The sequence below is a fragment of the Neoarius graeffei genome, chromosome 2, assembly GCF_027579695.1.
Source record: "Neoarius graeffei isolate fNeoGra1 chromosome 2, fNeoGra1.pri, whole genome shotgun sequence".
Lineage (NCBI taxonomy): Eukaryota > Metazoa > Chordata > Actinopteri > Siluriformes > Ariidae > Neoarius > Neoarius graeffei.
In genome coordinates, this window is record NC_083570.1 from 32,298,366 (window position 1) to 32,310,708 (window position 12,343).

Sequence of the window (12,343 nt, forward strand, 5' to 3'; positions counted from 1 at the left end):
CCAGTCTGCCAATCCAGAGGCACTGTCCCCAACTTCCATGCAGTGTTGAAGAGGCGTGTCAGCCAAGACAGCCCAACAACATCCAGTGCCTTCAGGAACTCAGGACAAATCTCATCCACCCCTGGAGCCTGGCCACCAAGGAGCTTCTTAACTACCTCAGCAACTTCAGCCCCTGTGATGGGCAAGTCCTCCCAAGCACCTTTAGACTCTGCGTCCTCCTCGAACGACATGAAGGTAGGATTGAGGAGAGCCTTGAAGTATTCCTTCCACCGCTGGACGATGTCCTCAGTTGAGGTCAACAGCACTCCATCCCCACTGTAAACAGTCAGGACAGAGCACTGCTTCCCCTTCCTGAGCCTCCAGATGGTTTGCCAGAATCTCTTCAAGGCTGACCAAAAGTCGCTTTCCATGGCCTCACTGAACTCCTCCCACACCAGAGTTTTTGCTTCAGCTACTGCCAGAGCCATGTTCTGCTTGGCCTGTCAGTATCTTTCAGCTGCCTCTGGAGACCCACAGACTAACCAAGCCCAATAGGACTCCTTCAGCTTGATGGCTCCTCTCACCGCAGGTGTCCACCACCAGGTTCAGGGATTACAGGCACAAACAACCTTGCAGCCGCAGCGCCGCATGGCTGCCTCAGCAATGGAGGTAAGGAGTATGGTCCACTCAGACTCAATGTCCCCATCCTCCCCCCAGTATGCAGTTGAAGCTCTGCCGGAGGTGGTAGTTGAAGATTTGACGGACGGGAGCCTCTCCCAGACATTCCCAGCATACCCTCACTACACATTTGGGCCTACCAGATCTGTCCAGCCTTCTCCCCTGCCGTCTGATCCATCTCACCACCAGGTAATAATCAGTTGATAGCTCTGCTCCTCTCTTCACCCGAGTGTCCAAGACATATGGTTGCAGATCAGATAAAACGACTACAAAGTCAATCATCGATCTACAGCCTAGGGTGTCCTCGTGCCACATGCACTTATGGACACCCTTATGCTTGAACATGGTGTTTGTCATGGCCAAACCGTGCATGGCACAGAAGTCCAACAACAGAACACCTCTTGGGTTCAGATCGGGCAGGCTGTTTCTCCCGATCACACCCATCCAGGTTTCACCTGAGCCAGATCTGGGGGAGGGGCTCGTTGGCAAGCACCTGGGGGCGGGACCTATGTCTGTGGGGCCCGGCCGGGCCTAGCCCGAATGAGCAACACAGACCCACTCTCTTGTGGACCCACCACCCACAGGAGGTGCCGTAAGGGTCCGGTGCTTTGTGAATGAACTTACAAATCATATTTTTAAGTGTTTCGTTAAATCGTTTGACCAGGCTGTCCGTTTGCAGATGATAAACACTAATACGAATTGATTTAATCCCCAATAATTTGTACAATTCACGCAGTGTGCGTGACATGAAAGTAGTACCTTGATCAGTCAGGATTTCTTTCAGAATCCCAACTTGGGAGATAACGTGGAAGAGTGCCTCCGCAACACTATGTGCAGAGATATTGCAGAGAGACACTGCTTCCGGGTATCGCATTGCATAATCTACAATGGCACTGAGTGATACTGTGGGCAGATTGATCTAATGACCGGTGAGATCCATGCCAATTCTTTCGAAAGGGATCTCAATCAATGGGAGGGGGTGCAATGGTGCTTTTGGTGTGGCCGCTGGATTCACCACCTGGCATTCGCAACATGCCAGACACCACCTGTGGACATCAGCGCAAATCCCTGGCTAATAGAAATGGGCCATGAGACGATTCAGTGTTTTTATCCTGCCCCAAATGCCTAGCCACAGGATTATGATGAGTCGCGTGGAATAAAAGTTCCCTATGGCTCTTTGGGACCAATAACTGTGTCGTCTTTTATTTCGTTTGAGTGTCCTATGTCACTTTATACAACCTATCCTTAATAATCGGAAAGTACAGGAAGGAAAACGCAACATTAGGCTGGAGGATTTGACCATCAGTTACTTTCACTTGGTCAAAGGCGTGTCTCAGAGGCTCGTCATGCGCCTGCTCCAATGGGAAGTCCCCTGGATTCCCCAGAGAGAGGAGAGCGTGCCTTACTCTGTGTCATCATGACATGGAGCTGATGCAGACGTGCCCAAGACCGCCTCCCCAGCCAACGTTGCGGTGGGATTCCCCCGTGACATGCTACTGCAGGACCCACCCACTACTCTCTATTTCATTAATATTTTAAACCTGGCCAATCAGTTCCCAAGATCAGCGGATGGGTGAGGCTCGGACTAACCACCACCTCTACCTTATGCTTTTCTCCCTGGAAATGAATAGTGATGGGCATTAGCGGATGTTTGTGTGTATCCCCGTGCACACACTTAACCTTCACCAAATGTGCATTCCCCAGTGCACCACACAGAATCAGGCTTTGATGGATGGAGGTCTGATTACAACCTGAATCCACCAACGCCTGATGTATACCCCCTTGAACACTCACCGGTATGCGGTACATTCCAGCTCAATTGGGGACGGCTTCTGGCGCGTCAGGGACCCAGACCACTACCCCCACCTCCAACACCTGACACTGGTCCTGGAAATGCCCAGGCTCCCCACAGCACCAGCACACCGGCCCAGGCCTCACCTCTGCACTGCTGGGGCGAGGAGCACTCACCTGTGGGGGGGAAGACACAGAAACATACGGGGAAGAAGAGGGAGGGGAACCATGGGCTTGGGGAGCTGGCTGCAGGGGAATTGGCCCCTGCTTCCATGGTGAGTGGAGGAACAAGAGGAAGGGGGCACAGAATGAGAGGGAGAGAGAGAAAGAGAAGCTGAATGTCTGCCTGCCACTGGAACCGCTGACAGATGGTCCTCCACCAGCTCAATGGCCTGATCCACTGATACTGGGCAGTGGCACTGGACCCATTCTGCTGTCCCTCTCAGCCGCCGAGTGATGAATTGCTCCAGCGCCACTGCGTCAATGTTTCCCTTGACGTCGTGGTCCTCTGCTCTCAGCCACTGCTGGCAGGCATCCTGCAGCTGCTGGCTGTAAGTGAAGAGTTGGCTGACCTCCTCCAGTGTCAGGTCACAGAAGCGCTGCCAATATTGTTCTGGGGAGCGGCTGACTCATCGGAGGATTGCGCGCTTCAAGTCCATGTACACCAGCCGGTTCTCTGCAGCTAGTTGCTGAGCTGCACTTCGTCGGTCAGGAGCAGTAACAGGAGGGCTGCTCGCTGCTTGTCCAGCCACCCCCACGCCTCTGCGGACTGCTCAAACAGGTCCATAAACGTCTCCGGGTCATCGTGCAGCCCCATTTTTGTGAGGGTGACGTGGGAATCCTGCGGACTCCGGGGCTGATGCACCTACGGGGTTGGTGAGACGCAGGAGCGCCTGGAAGTCGTCCTGTTGGGCCCGCAGCAGAGCCTTGAAGCGCCGCTCCTGCTCTGTCCTCATGTCGACCAGCGCCTGGTGCTGGTTCTGCTGGGCAGCGGTGAGGGCATGAATCAGCTCACTGAATTGAGAGGACTCCATGGCAACGGCTCTTTTCCAGTGTCCCGGGTTTTGGCATCAGTGTAACAGCTTCCCTAGTACAGTGGACACTGGAACAGACCGGTGGGATCAAGGTCAGTTTTGTTTTTATTTGTTTAACTGTGACTTTAACACAACACACTTTCCAGCAGTGTCCAAAATAAACTTCTGTATGCCACTGCACCGACGTGATTTCAGCCAGGGGAAGAGAACCCCACTCTCTGCCGCTCTCCCCTCTTTATCTGCTTCTTCTTACTTCACACAAACACACACAGACAGCATGTTAATTTACAACAGGTGCTTCCACTTTGCCACTCACCTTCCCCAGCCTCGCTCTCCATTCACAAACCAGCCCTTGATCATGCCCCCACTGCCACAGTCGTTTTTTAGGTCGGCTAGTCCAGAATGTATAGCTTCAGCATCTCTTGCTGATGTCCTGAAGCAGTATAGCCTCGCCCTGACAAAACCCCATTTGCTCAGCTCTACTGAAAATCAGTCTCAACTCAGCCTGTGGAGTTTTTCTTAATGCTTATATTTCCCCCAAAAGGCAATAAAAGCACAAAGAAACGTTAGGAATGAACATTGCAGATCTGTTTAAAAATCCAGATCGTTGTTTAGTGTAATATTTCTTGGTATTTTTAAATGGGATTTATAGGTTCCATAATCATTAATGGACTTGGTTTGTCAATGATGGTAGATTGTCTTTAAATTATCATTAATGTGCTTTGTAACAGTGTCCTTTTCTTTTTATTAGTTTTTTTATTTTTTAAATTTTTTTAGAATTTTAGACTCTTATTGAAAAATTGCTGCATAGATAAAGAGAAATATTTATTAATTGTATAAACAGGCATGTTTTGTGTGGCGTTTGGCCGACGCTTGACCACGCCCCCGCTGCCACATATCCCCACCGCCCAACTCAGGCCGGGCAGCCATCCGGCCTGCAGCCGACTCCCCCCCCCCGACGGGAGAGGAAGTCCGCCACGACCATCTGCGCCCCCGGCTTGTGGACCACCTTGAAGTTAAAGGGTTAGAGTGCCAGATACCAACGGGTGATCCACGTGTTGGCATCCTTCATGCAGTGGAGCCACTGGAGGGGCGCGTGGTCTGAACAGAGGGTGAAAGGGCGTCCCAGCAAGTAGTAGCGGGGGGCGATGACTGACTGCCCACTTGATGGCTAGGCACTCCTCTATCGTGCTGTAGCATCCCCCATGCACCGACTGCTGATGTACAGCACTGGGCGATCCTCCACCTCCTGGGACAAAACAGCCCCCAGCCCTCTGTCTGACGCGTCCGTCTGCAACATAAAGGGGAGAGAAAAGTCAGGGGAGTGTAACAGTGGCCCCCCACACAGTGCAGCCTTTACCTCAGAGAAAGCCCGCTGGCATTGCTCCGTCCACTGGACCGGATTTGGTGCCCCCTTTTTAGTGAGATCAGTCAGCGGGCTGGTGACGTCCAAATAATTAGGTATAAACCTACGATAGTAGCCAGCCAGCCCCAGGAACTGTCTCACCCCCTTTTTGGTCTTGGGCCTTGGGCAGGCCGCAGTCACTGCCGTCTTATTAATTTGGGGACGCACCTGCCCATTGCCCAAGTGAAAGCCCAGATACCGTACTTCCACCCGCCCAATCGCACACTTCTTCTGGTTGGCTGTGAGACCTGCTTGCCTCAGCGACCCAAGGACGGCCCTTAGGTGTTGCAGATGCCGCGGCCAGTGATTATTATAGATTATAACGTCGTCTAAGTATGCGGCCGCATAGGTGGTGTGGGGGCGGAGGACCCTGTCCATAAGCCGCTGGAACGTTGCAGGCGCCCCAAACAGCCCAAAAGGAAGTGTGACAAATTGGTGTAAGCCAAACGGTGTGGAAAAGGCCATTTTTTTCTCGGGATAATGGAGTCAAGGGGATCTGCCAATAACCCTTTGTCAAATCCAATGTTGAATAAAAGTGAGCCGTGCCTAGTTGATCCAGCAACTCATCAATACGAGGCATTGGATGCGCATCGAATTTAGACACCGCGTTGACTTTTCTATAGTCCACACAGAACCGGACCAACCCGTCGGCCTTGGGAACCAAGACCACCGGGCTACTCCAGTCACTGTGGGACTCCTCGACGATGCCCATGTTGAGCATGGCCTCGAGTTCTTTCCGAACCACCTTTTTCTTGTGTTCGGGCAGCCTGTAAGGGCAGCTGCACACTACCACCCCCGGGGGCGTCTCAATGTGGTGTTCTATGAGGCGGATACGGCCAGGCAGGGGTGAGAACACATCCGAAAATTCGGTCTGCAACTGGGCAACCTCCGTGAGTTGGGTCGGGGAGAGGTGGTCTCCACAGGGGACCGGAGAGGTAAGCGATGTCAGTGTTCCCTTTTGAACCTCCGGCCCCAGCTCCGCCTTCTCCAGAACCACCGACACCAACGCCACGGGGACCTCCTCGTTCCAAAGTTTGAGCAGATTGAGGTGGTAAATCTGTAGCGCCCCACCCCTGTGATTTCGCCTCACCTCCATAGTCGACGTCCCCGACTCGCCGTGTGACCTCAAAGGGTCCTTGCCACTTGGCGATCAATTTGGAGCTTGACGTTGGCAACAGCATGAGTACTTTATCTCCCGGTGCGAACTCCCTAAGGTGCGTACCCCTGTCGTACAGGTGGATTTGCCGTTCTTGTGCCTGCCGCAAATCCTCCTGGGTTAGGTGTGTGAGTGTGTGGAGTTTTGCACTGGTCGAGAACGTATTGAATTTCATTTTTGCTCGTTGAAGGTCCCTCCTCCCAATTTTCCCATAGTACATCTAGGATGCCACACGGCTTATGCCCATATAATAATTCGAACGGGGAGAACCCCGTGGAGGCTTGTGGGACCTCTCGCACTGCGAATAACAGGGATTCGAGACATTTATCCCAATTGCGTGCGTCCTCCCGTACAAACTTTTTAATTATGTTCTTGAGGGTGCGATTGAACCATTTGACTAAACCGTCCGTTTGTGGGTGATAAACGCTGGTGCGGATCAGTTTAATTGCCAGTAACCCATACAGTTGACGCAGTGTGTGTGACATCAACGTAGTGCCTTGATCAGTCAGAATCTCTTTGGGGATTCCAACTCGGGAGATGACGTGGAAAAGTGCTTCCGCAATACTACGTGCTGAGATATTGCAAAGAGGCACTGCTTCCAGTTGCATAGTCTCCCAGAACTAAAATAAAGCGATACCCTCGTGTTGACCGATCTAATGGCCCGACGAGATCCATCCCAATTCTTTCGAACGGGGTCTCAATTAATGGCAGTGGGCGCAAAGGCGCTTTTGGAATGACCGCTGGATTTACTAACTGGCATTCGCGGCACGCCGTACACCACCTACGGACATCGCCGCGAATCCCTGGCCAATAGAACCGGGCCATTATTCGGGCTAGTGTCTTATCCTGCCCCAAGTGTCCAGCCATGGGATTAAAGTGAGCCGCCTGGAATACCAATTCCTGGCGGCTCTTTGGGATCAAAAGTTGTGTGATCAGCTCCTTAGTCTGAGTGTCCTGCGTCGCTCGGTATAATCTATCCTTCATAATGGAAAAATAGGGGAAGGACGGGGTGGCGTTTGGCTGGAGCGTTTGACCATCGATTACTCTCACTTGGTCAAACGCATGCCGCAGAGTCTCGTCTCGCGACTGCTCTAACGTGAAATCTGCGAGGGATTCCCCGAGAGAGGGAGGAGGAGCCTGCTGCTCCTCACTCTGACGCGGAGATGACATAGATGGCTCTGTGACAGCTGCTCCTGCCAATGCCACACCGGGACCTCCCCCTGCTAAACTGTGGCAGGCCCCACTCTTCACTAAATGAGTCATTAATTCCCGAAATCCCGGCCAGTCAGTCCCCAAAATTATCGAGTGGGTAAGGCGAGGATTAACTGCCACCTTTACACTAAATTTCTCCCCTCGAAATAGAATGTGCACCGACACTAAAGGGTAGTTGTGAACATTCCGTGCACACACAACACCTCCACCAATTGTGCTCTCCCCAATGCCTCGTCTTGCACCAGGCTTTGGTGGATTGAGGCCTGATTACAGCCAGAGTCCACCAAAGCCTGATACATATCCCCTTGGATACTCACCGGTATGCGATGCGCTCCAACCCGATCGAGGGTGGTCCCTGGCGTGTCGGGGATCCGGACCACCATGTCCACCTCCATTACCGAGCACTGATGCTGGAGGTGCCCCGGCTCCCCGCAGTGCCAGCAAACCGGGCCGAGCTTTCTCTCTCTCTCTACACTGGCGTTCTGGGGCTCACTCACCTGGGGGGGGGGGGGAGACATACACGGAAGTGGGAAACGGGAGGGCACCGTGGGTGCGGCAGGCCGGCTGGGGTGGAGCCAGCCCCCGCCTCCGTGGTGGGGGAACGGGGTGAGGACGAGGAACAGAAGGGGAGGGGGAGAGAGAGGAGAGGGGAGAAGAAGAGATATGCTGTCCTGCCGTCGGAACAGCCGCCAAATGGCCCTCCGCCAGCTCGATGGCCTGATCCAGCGACGCCGGGCGATGGCACTGGACCCACTCCATGGTCCCTTCGGGGAGTCGGCCGATGAACTGCTCCAGTACCACCAGATCGACGATTCCCTCGGCGTCGCGGTTATCAGCCCTCAGCCACCGCCAGCAGGCGTCCCGGAGTTGCTGGCCAAACGCGAACGGCCGGCCGACCTCCTCTAGGCGCAGACCGCGGAAGCGCTGACGTTGTTGTTCTGGGGTACGCCCCACACGCTGGAGGACAGCCCGGCACAGGTCTGCATAGACCAGTCGACTGTTGGCGGGGAGCTGTAGCGCGGCCAGCTGTGCCTCGCCCATTAGCAGGGGGAGGAGGCGCGCCACGCACTGTTCCACCGGCCAGCCCCAGGCCTCTGCTGCTTGCTCAAAGAGCGCAAGGAAAGCCTCGGGGTCGTCGTGCGGGCCCATTTTTGTTCGGGTGAGGTGGGGAGGGTCCGAGGAGGTGCCGGAGCGCCTGACGATCTTCCTGTTGCACCAGCACCAGGGCCTCGAACCTTTGCTCTTGCTCCTTTTCGGAGGGCGACCAGCGCCTGGTGCTGGCTCTGTTGGGCCGTGGCGAGGGCGTGGATCAGGTCCGCGAAGTGGGAGGACTCCATGGGGCCGTTCTCCTCTGTGCTCCGATTCCCGGGTTTCGGCACCACTGTAGAACTTCGGGAGGGTGGGTGGAGCACAGAAGTACGGCAGGCCAGGACTGAGTTTCCAAAACTCTTTATTTTTGCACTTTTCAGTGACTTATAATCTCCCAGCCACACAGACACGCGCGCGCGCGCGCGCACACACACACACATATATATAAGTCGTCTGGTTGGGGAGAGAGCTCCCTTCCTCTGCTCTCTCTCTCTCTCTCTTTTTATAGGGTGCGGTCGCTGGGAAGACACACAAACACAGGTTAACTGACATCAGGTGCAGTGATTCTGCCACTTACCTTCCCTGACTTCGCCCTCCGTTCCCAGACCGATGCTTGACCACGCCCCCGCTGCCACAAGTGGCAAAACAATTTCAGACCTAACTTCTCATCTTCTCAATTTAAGTCTCTAGTAAGTATTTGATAATAATTAAAAAAAAAGTCATAACCATGTGTGTTAAAGTGTGTGGTTTTTTTGTTTGTTTTTTTCCCCTCCCCCTTGGCAGGCAGGTGACCTCTTCAAGAGGACAAGTAATAACCAGAGAGCCCTAGATAGTTACCGCAAAGGCAATGCTTTCAAAAAGGGTGAGCCTTTGTTCACATTGAAGCAGTGAATGGATACATTACAAATACAATACAAGTAAAACATTTTAGTTTCACCCATGTCTTGTTCACACATGCAGCTGTGGAGCTTGCACGTGTGGCCTTTCCTTCTGAAGTAGTGAAGTTAGAGGAGGCCTGGGGCGACTATCTGATCCAGCAGAAACGGATGGATGCGGCAGTCAATCATTACATTGAGGCTGGGTAAGAGTGAATTCATTGCAAACATGCTGAAAGGGTGAGCAACAGCAGTATCAGCTGTCTCCTGTCTTTGTCACTGTTTTGATTTCAGACTCTACTTATGCTTCATTACTAGTCCATAACAGGTGGATAACAGTGACTATGCCTTAACACACAAAAATATTAACTTTATTATCTTTATTTATCTATGTTCTAGCATAATATTAAAAGACAGGCCTGTTGCTGATGTTGAAGTATTGTCAGTTTCAGAAAGCGAACATTTTTTTTACAATTAAAATTCCTATTAATAGACAAGAGGAGAGGAGTTAGTACCAAACTTGTACAGTTGTTTATAATTGAAATTGATATAAACTGCTTGAAAAGATCTTGCACTGTTTGTCCATGTGAGGCATGGTTTAAATAAAATAGAGACATTTAGGGGTAAGTGAAGTTGAAAGTCACTTTTTTGTGCAATATCTTGAAGAGGGTGGCCGTGTTATTGTGGGGTGGCCTCTGTGCAACGAGGCCCAAAAGCAAGACAAAGACTGCTGGTTCTCCAACGATAGCTACAGTATAATACTACACATCTCCATGACTCACCACCCACACATTACTTTTGATGACTGAAAAGTTTTATATGCTTAAACCTTTTGCTTGCTTTATACAGGGTGTTTCAAAAAATTTGATATTATTTGAGATGTAAATATCCCAGAAACTACATAGTCTAGGCAAATGAAACTGAACAGGCTTAATGTTGAGGAATATAAGATTTATTCCTCAAAATTTGAAGGAGAAATTCAAAAGTATGTGGATTCCATGAACAATTTCACAAATTTTCAATATTTGCGAACCCACTTGACCGTTTCTTCCGATGCTGGTGGTCGTCCAGATCCTTTTGCCCTGCACAAACAGCCTTCCTCTTTGAACCTTTTGTGCCATGTCCAAATCTGCATTGCAGTTGGTGCATTTTTAGAGAATTCTCTATTATTATTATTATTATTATTATTAATATTAATAATAATAATAATAATAATAATAATAATAATAATAATAATTAGTAGTAGTAGTTACATTTATATAGCGCCTTTCTCAATACCCAAGGTCACTTTACAATTGTAAGGAAAGGGAGGGGAGAAAAAAAGGCCACCAAATAAAGGTCAGGATATCATTTCAATGGTGTAGCAGCCACAGTCCCACACGAAAACAAGTCTCACACCACCTGCACAGCTGCCACAGTGCCGCCGGGCAACACCGCACAAATGCACGCTGCACAGTCTTGTTCAGCTGTGCTCGAGCGTACTCTAACACACACAGCGCCTTTTCTTTTCCAGAGAATGGCATTTGTATACCTAAAAATTTTTACCTGTTTCCACACATGCTGTTAAAATTTGAGGTCAATTGAACGAGAATTGGCAAAGTTATTAGATTGTGAAATGATATCACATTTTTTTTTTAAACACTCTGTATTTTCCTGATGAAGGTGTGGTTCCAAAGCAGTTGAAGCAGCAATTGGGGCACGTCAGTGGAAGAAAGCCCTGCACATTGTGGAGTTACTGGAGGACAAATCATCAGCCCAATACTACTTAAAGATTGCCCAGCACTATGCATCTTTACAGGAATATGAGGTAGGAGAGCACTGATGGAGTGATGAAGTTCAAGCCTCACCATGACTACATTCTTTTCAGTATAGTGGTTCGCATTCCCAAACATAACCTTCATTCATACTTAGCTGATATGGATCACAATGGATTTATTAAACCATTATGAATGCTAAAATGGGTTCAGTAACAATTAAGTGCCACTCCAGTGGCTCTTTTTACTAGTTCTCATGCCCCCATGTGATCCTTGATACCAAAAGTTACAAGATAGGGCAGGGGACTGAAAATCAATACCCAAAAGACACCAACTGAAACATTTTGGCAAAAACAGAGCGTATCAGTATAACTCTACCTTTAAACAACAGTCCCAAAATGATAGAAGAGAAATATCTAAAGTCAGTTTCAGTGTTTTGTGTTCCATCATTACATCATCAGGCTTACGAATGAACAGAGCAATTTTCCTGCTCATTGCCTCAAAAATTAATTATTTCAGCAAACGCTCAAAATATCAGGCTTGTATCTGCATTAGTTTCTGAGATCTAAAGGGTTAAAAAGGGGCCATGATTTTAGGGGAAAAAAGGCATTGCTTTTGACCTATTCACACTTGATGCATATTGGATAAATTGGCAGGGATTGAAGTCTACTATAAGGCGTATTTAACTGTTTAAACAGAAAGTCCACAGTTGCATACATTGATCAGCCATAAAATTAAAACCACTGACAGGTAAAGTGAATTACATTGATTATGTTGTTACACTGGCACCTGTCAAGGGGTGGGATACATTTGGCAGCAAGAGAAATCAGTTCTTGAAGTTGAAGTTCATACTATTTGTGAAATGTTGAACTGACCCAGAAATACGTTGACTTAAATGAAAAAGTTCTTGCAAGATCTTGTAAATCCCCCCCCATGTCCCTTCTGGGCTCCGTATAGTTCAGGTATTTGAGGTGTTAAAAAAAAAAAAAATCATTTTGCGCCTATATTGCAAATGCATATTGCCCATGTATGACAAGGTCTACCATAATTATACCTCTTGAAATGAGTGTGGTTTACAACCCCGATTCCAAAAAAGTTGGGACAAAGTACAAATTGTAAATAAAAACGGAATGCAATGATGTGGAAGTTTCAAAATTCCATATTTTATTCAGAATAGAACATAGATGACAAATCAAATGTTTAAACTGAGAAAATGTACCATTTAAAGATAAAAATTAGGTGATTTTAAATTTCATGACAACACCACATCTCAAAGTTGGGACAAGGCCATGTTTACCATTGTGAGACATCCCCTTTTCTCTTTACAACAGTCTGTAAACGTCTGGGGACTGAGGAGACAAGTTGCTCAA

At 49.6% G+C, this 12,343-nt stretch overlaps 1 protein-coding gene across 1 annotated transcript in view; it reads left to right on the top strand.

The window, feature by feature from the left end:
* The window catches only part of ift172 (intraflagellar transport 172), a 140,729-nt gene that overhangs the window by 75,164 nt on the left and 53,222 nt on the right, over positions 1–12,343 (top strand). Inside the window, exons 23-25 of the mRNA XM_060914101.1 lie at positions 9,128–9,206; positions 9,305–9,425; positions 10,882–11,026. Coding sequence (XP_060770084.1) covers positions 9,128–9,206; positions 9,305–9,425; positions 10,882–11,026 — 345 coding nt within the window. The remainder of the gene's footprint in view (positions 1–9,127; positions 9,207–9,304; positions 9,426–10,881; positions 11,027–12,343) is intronic.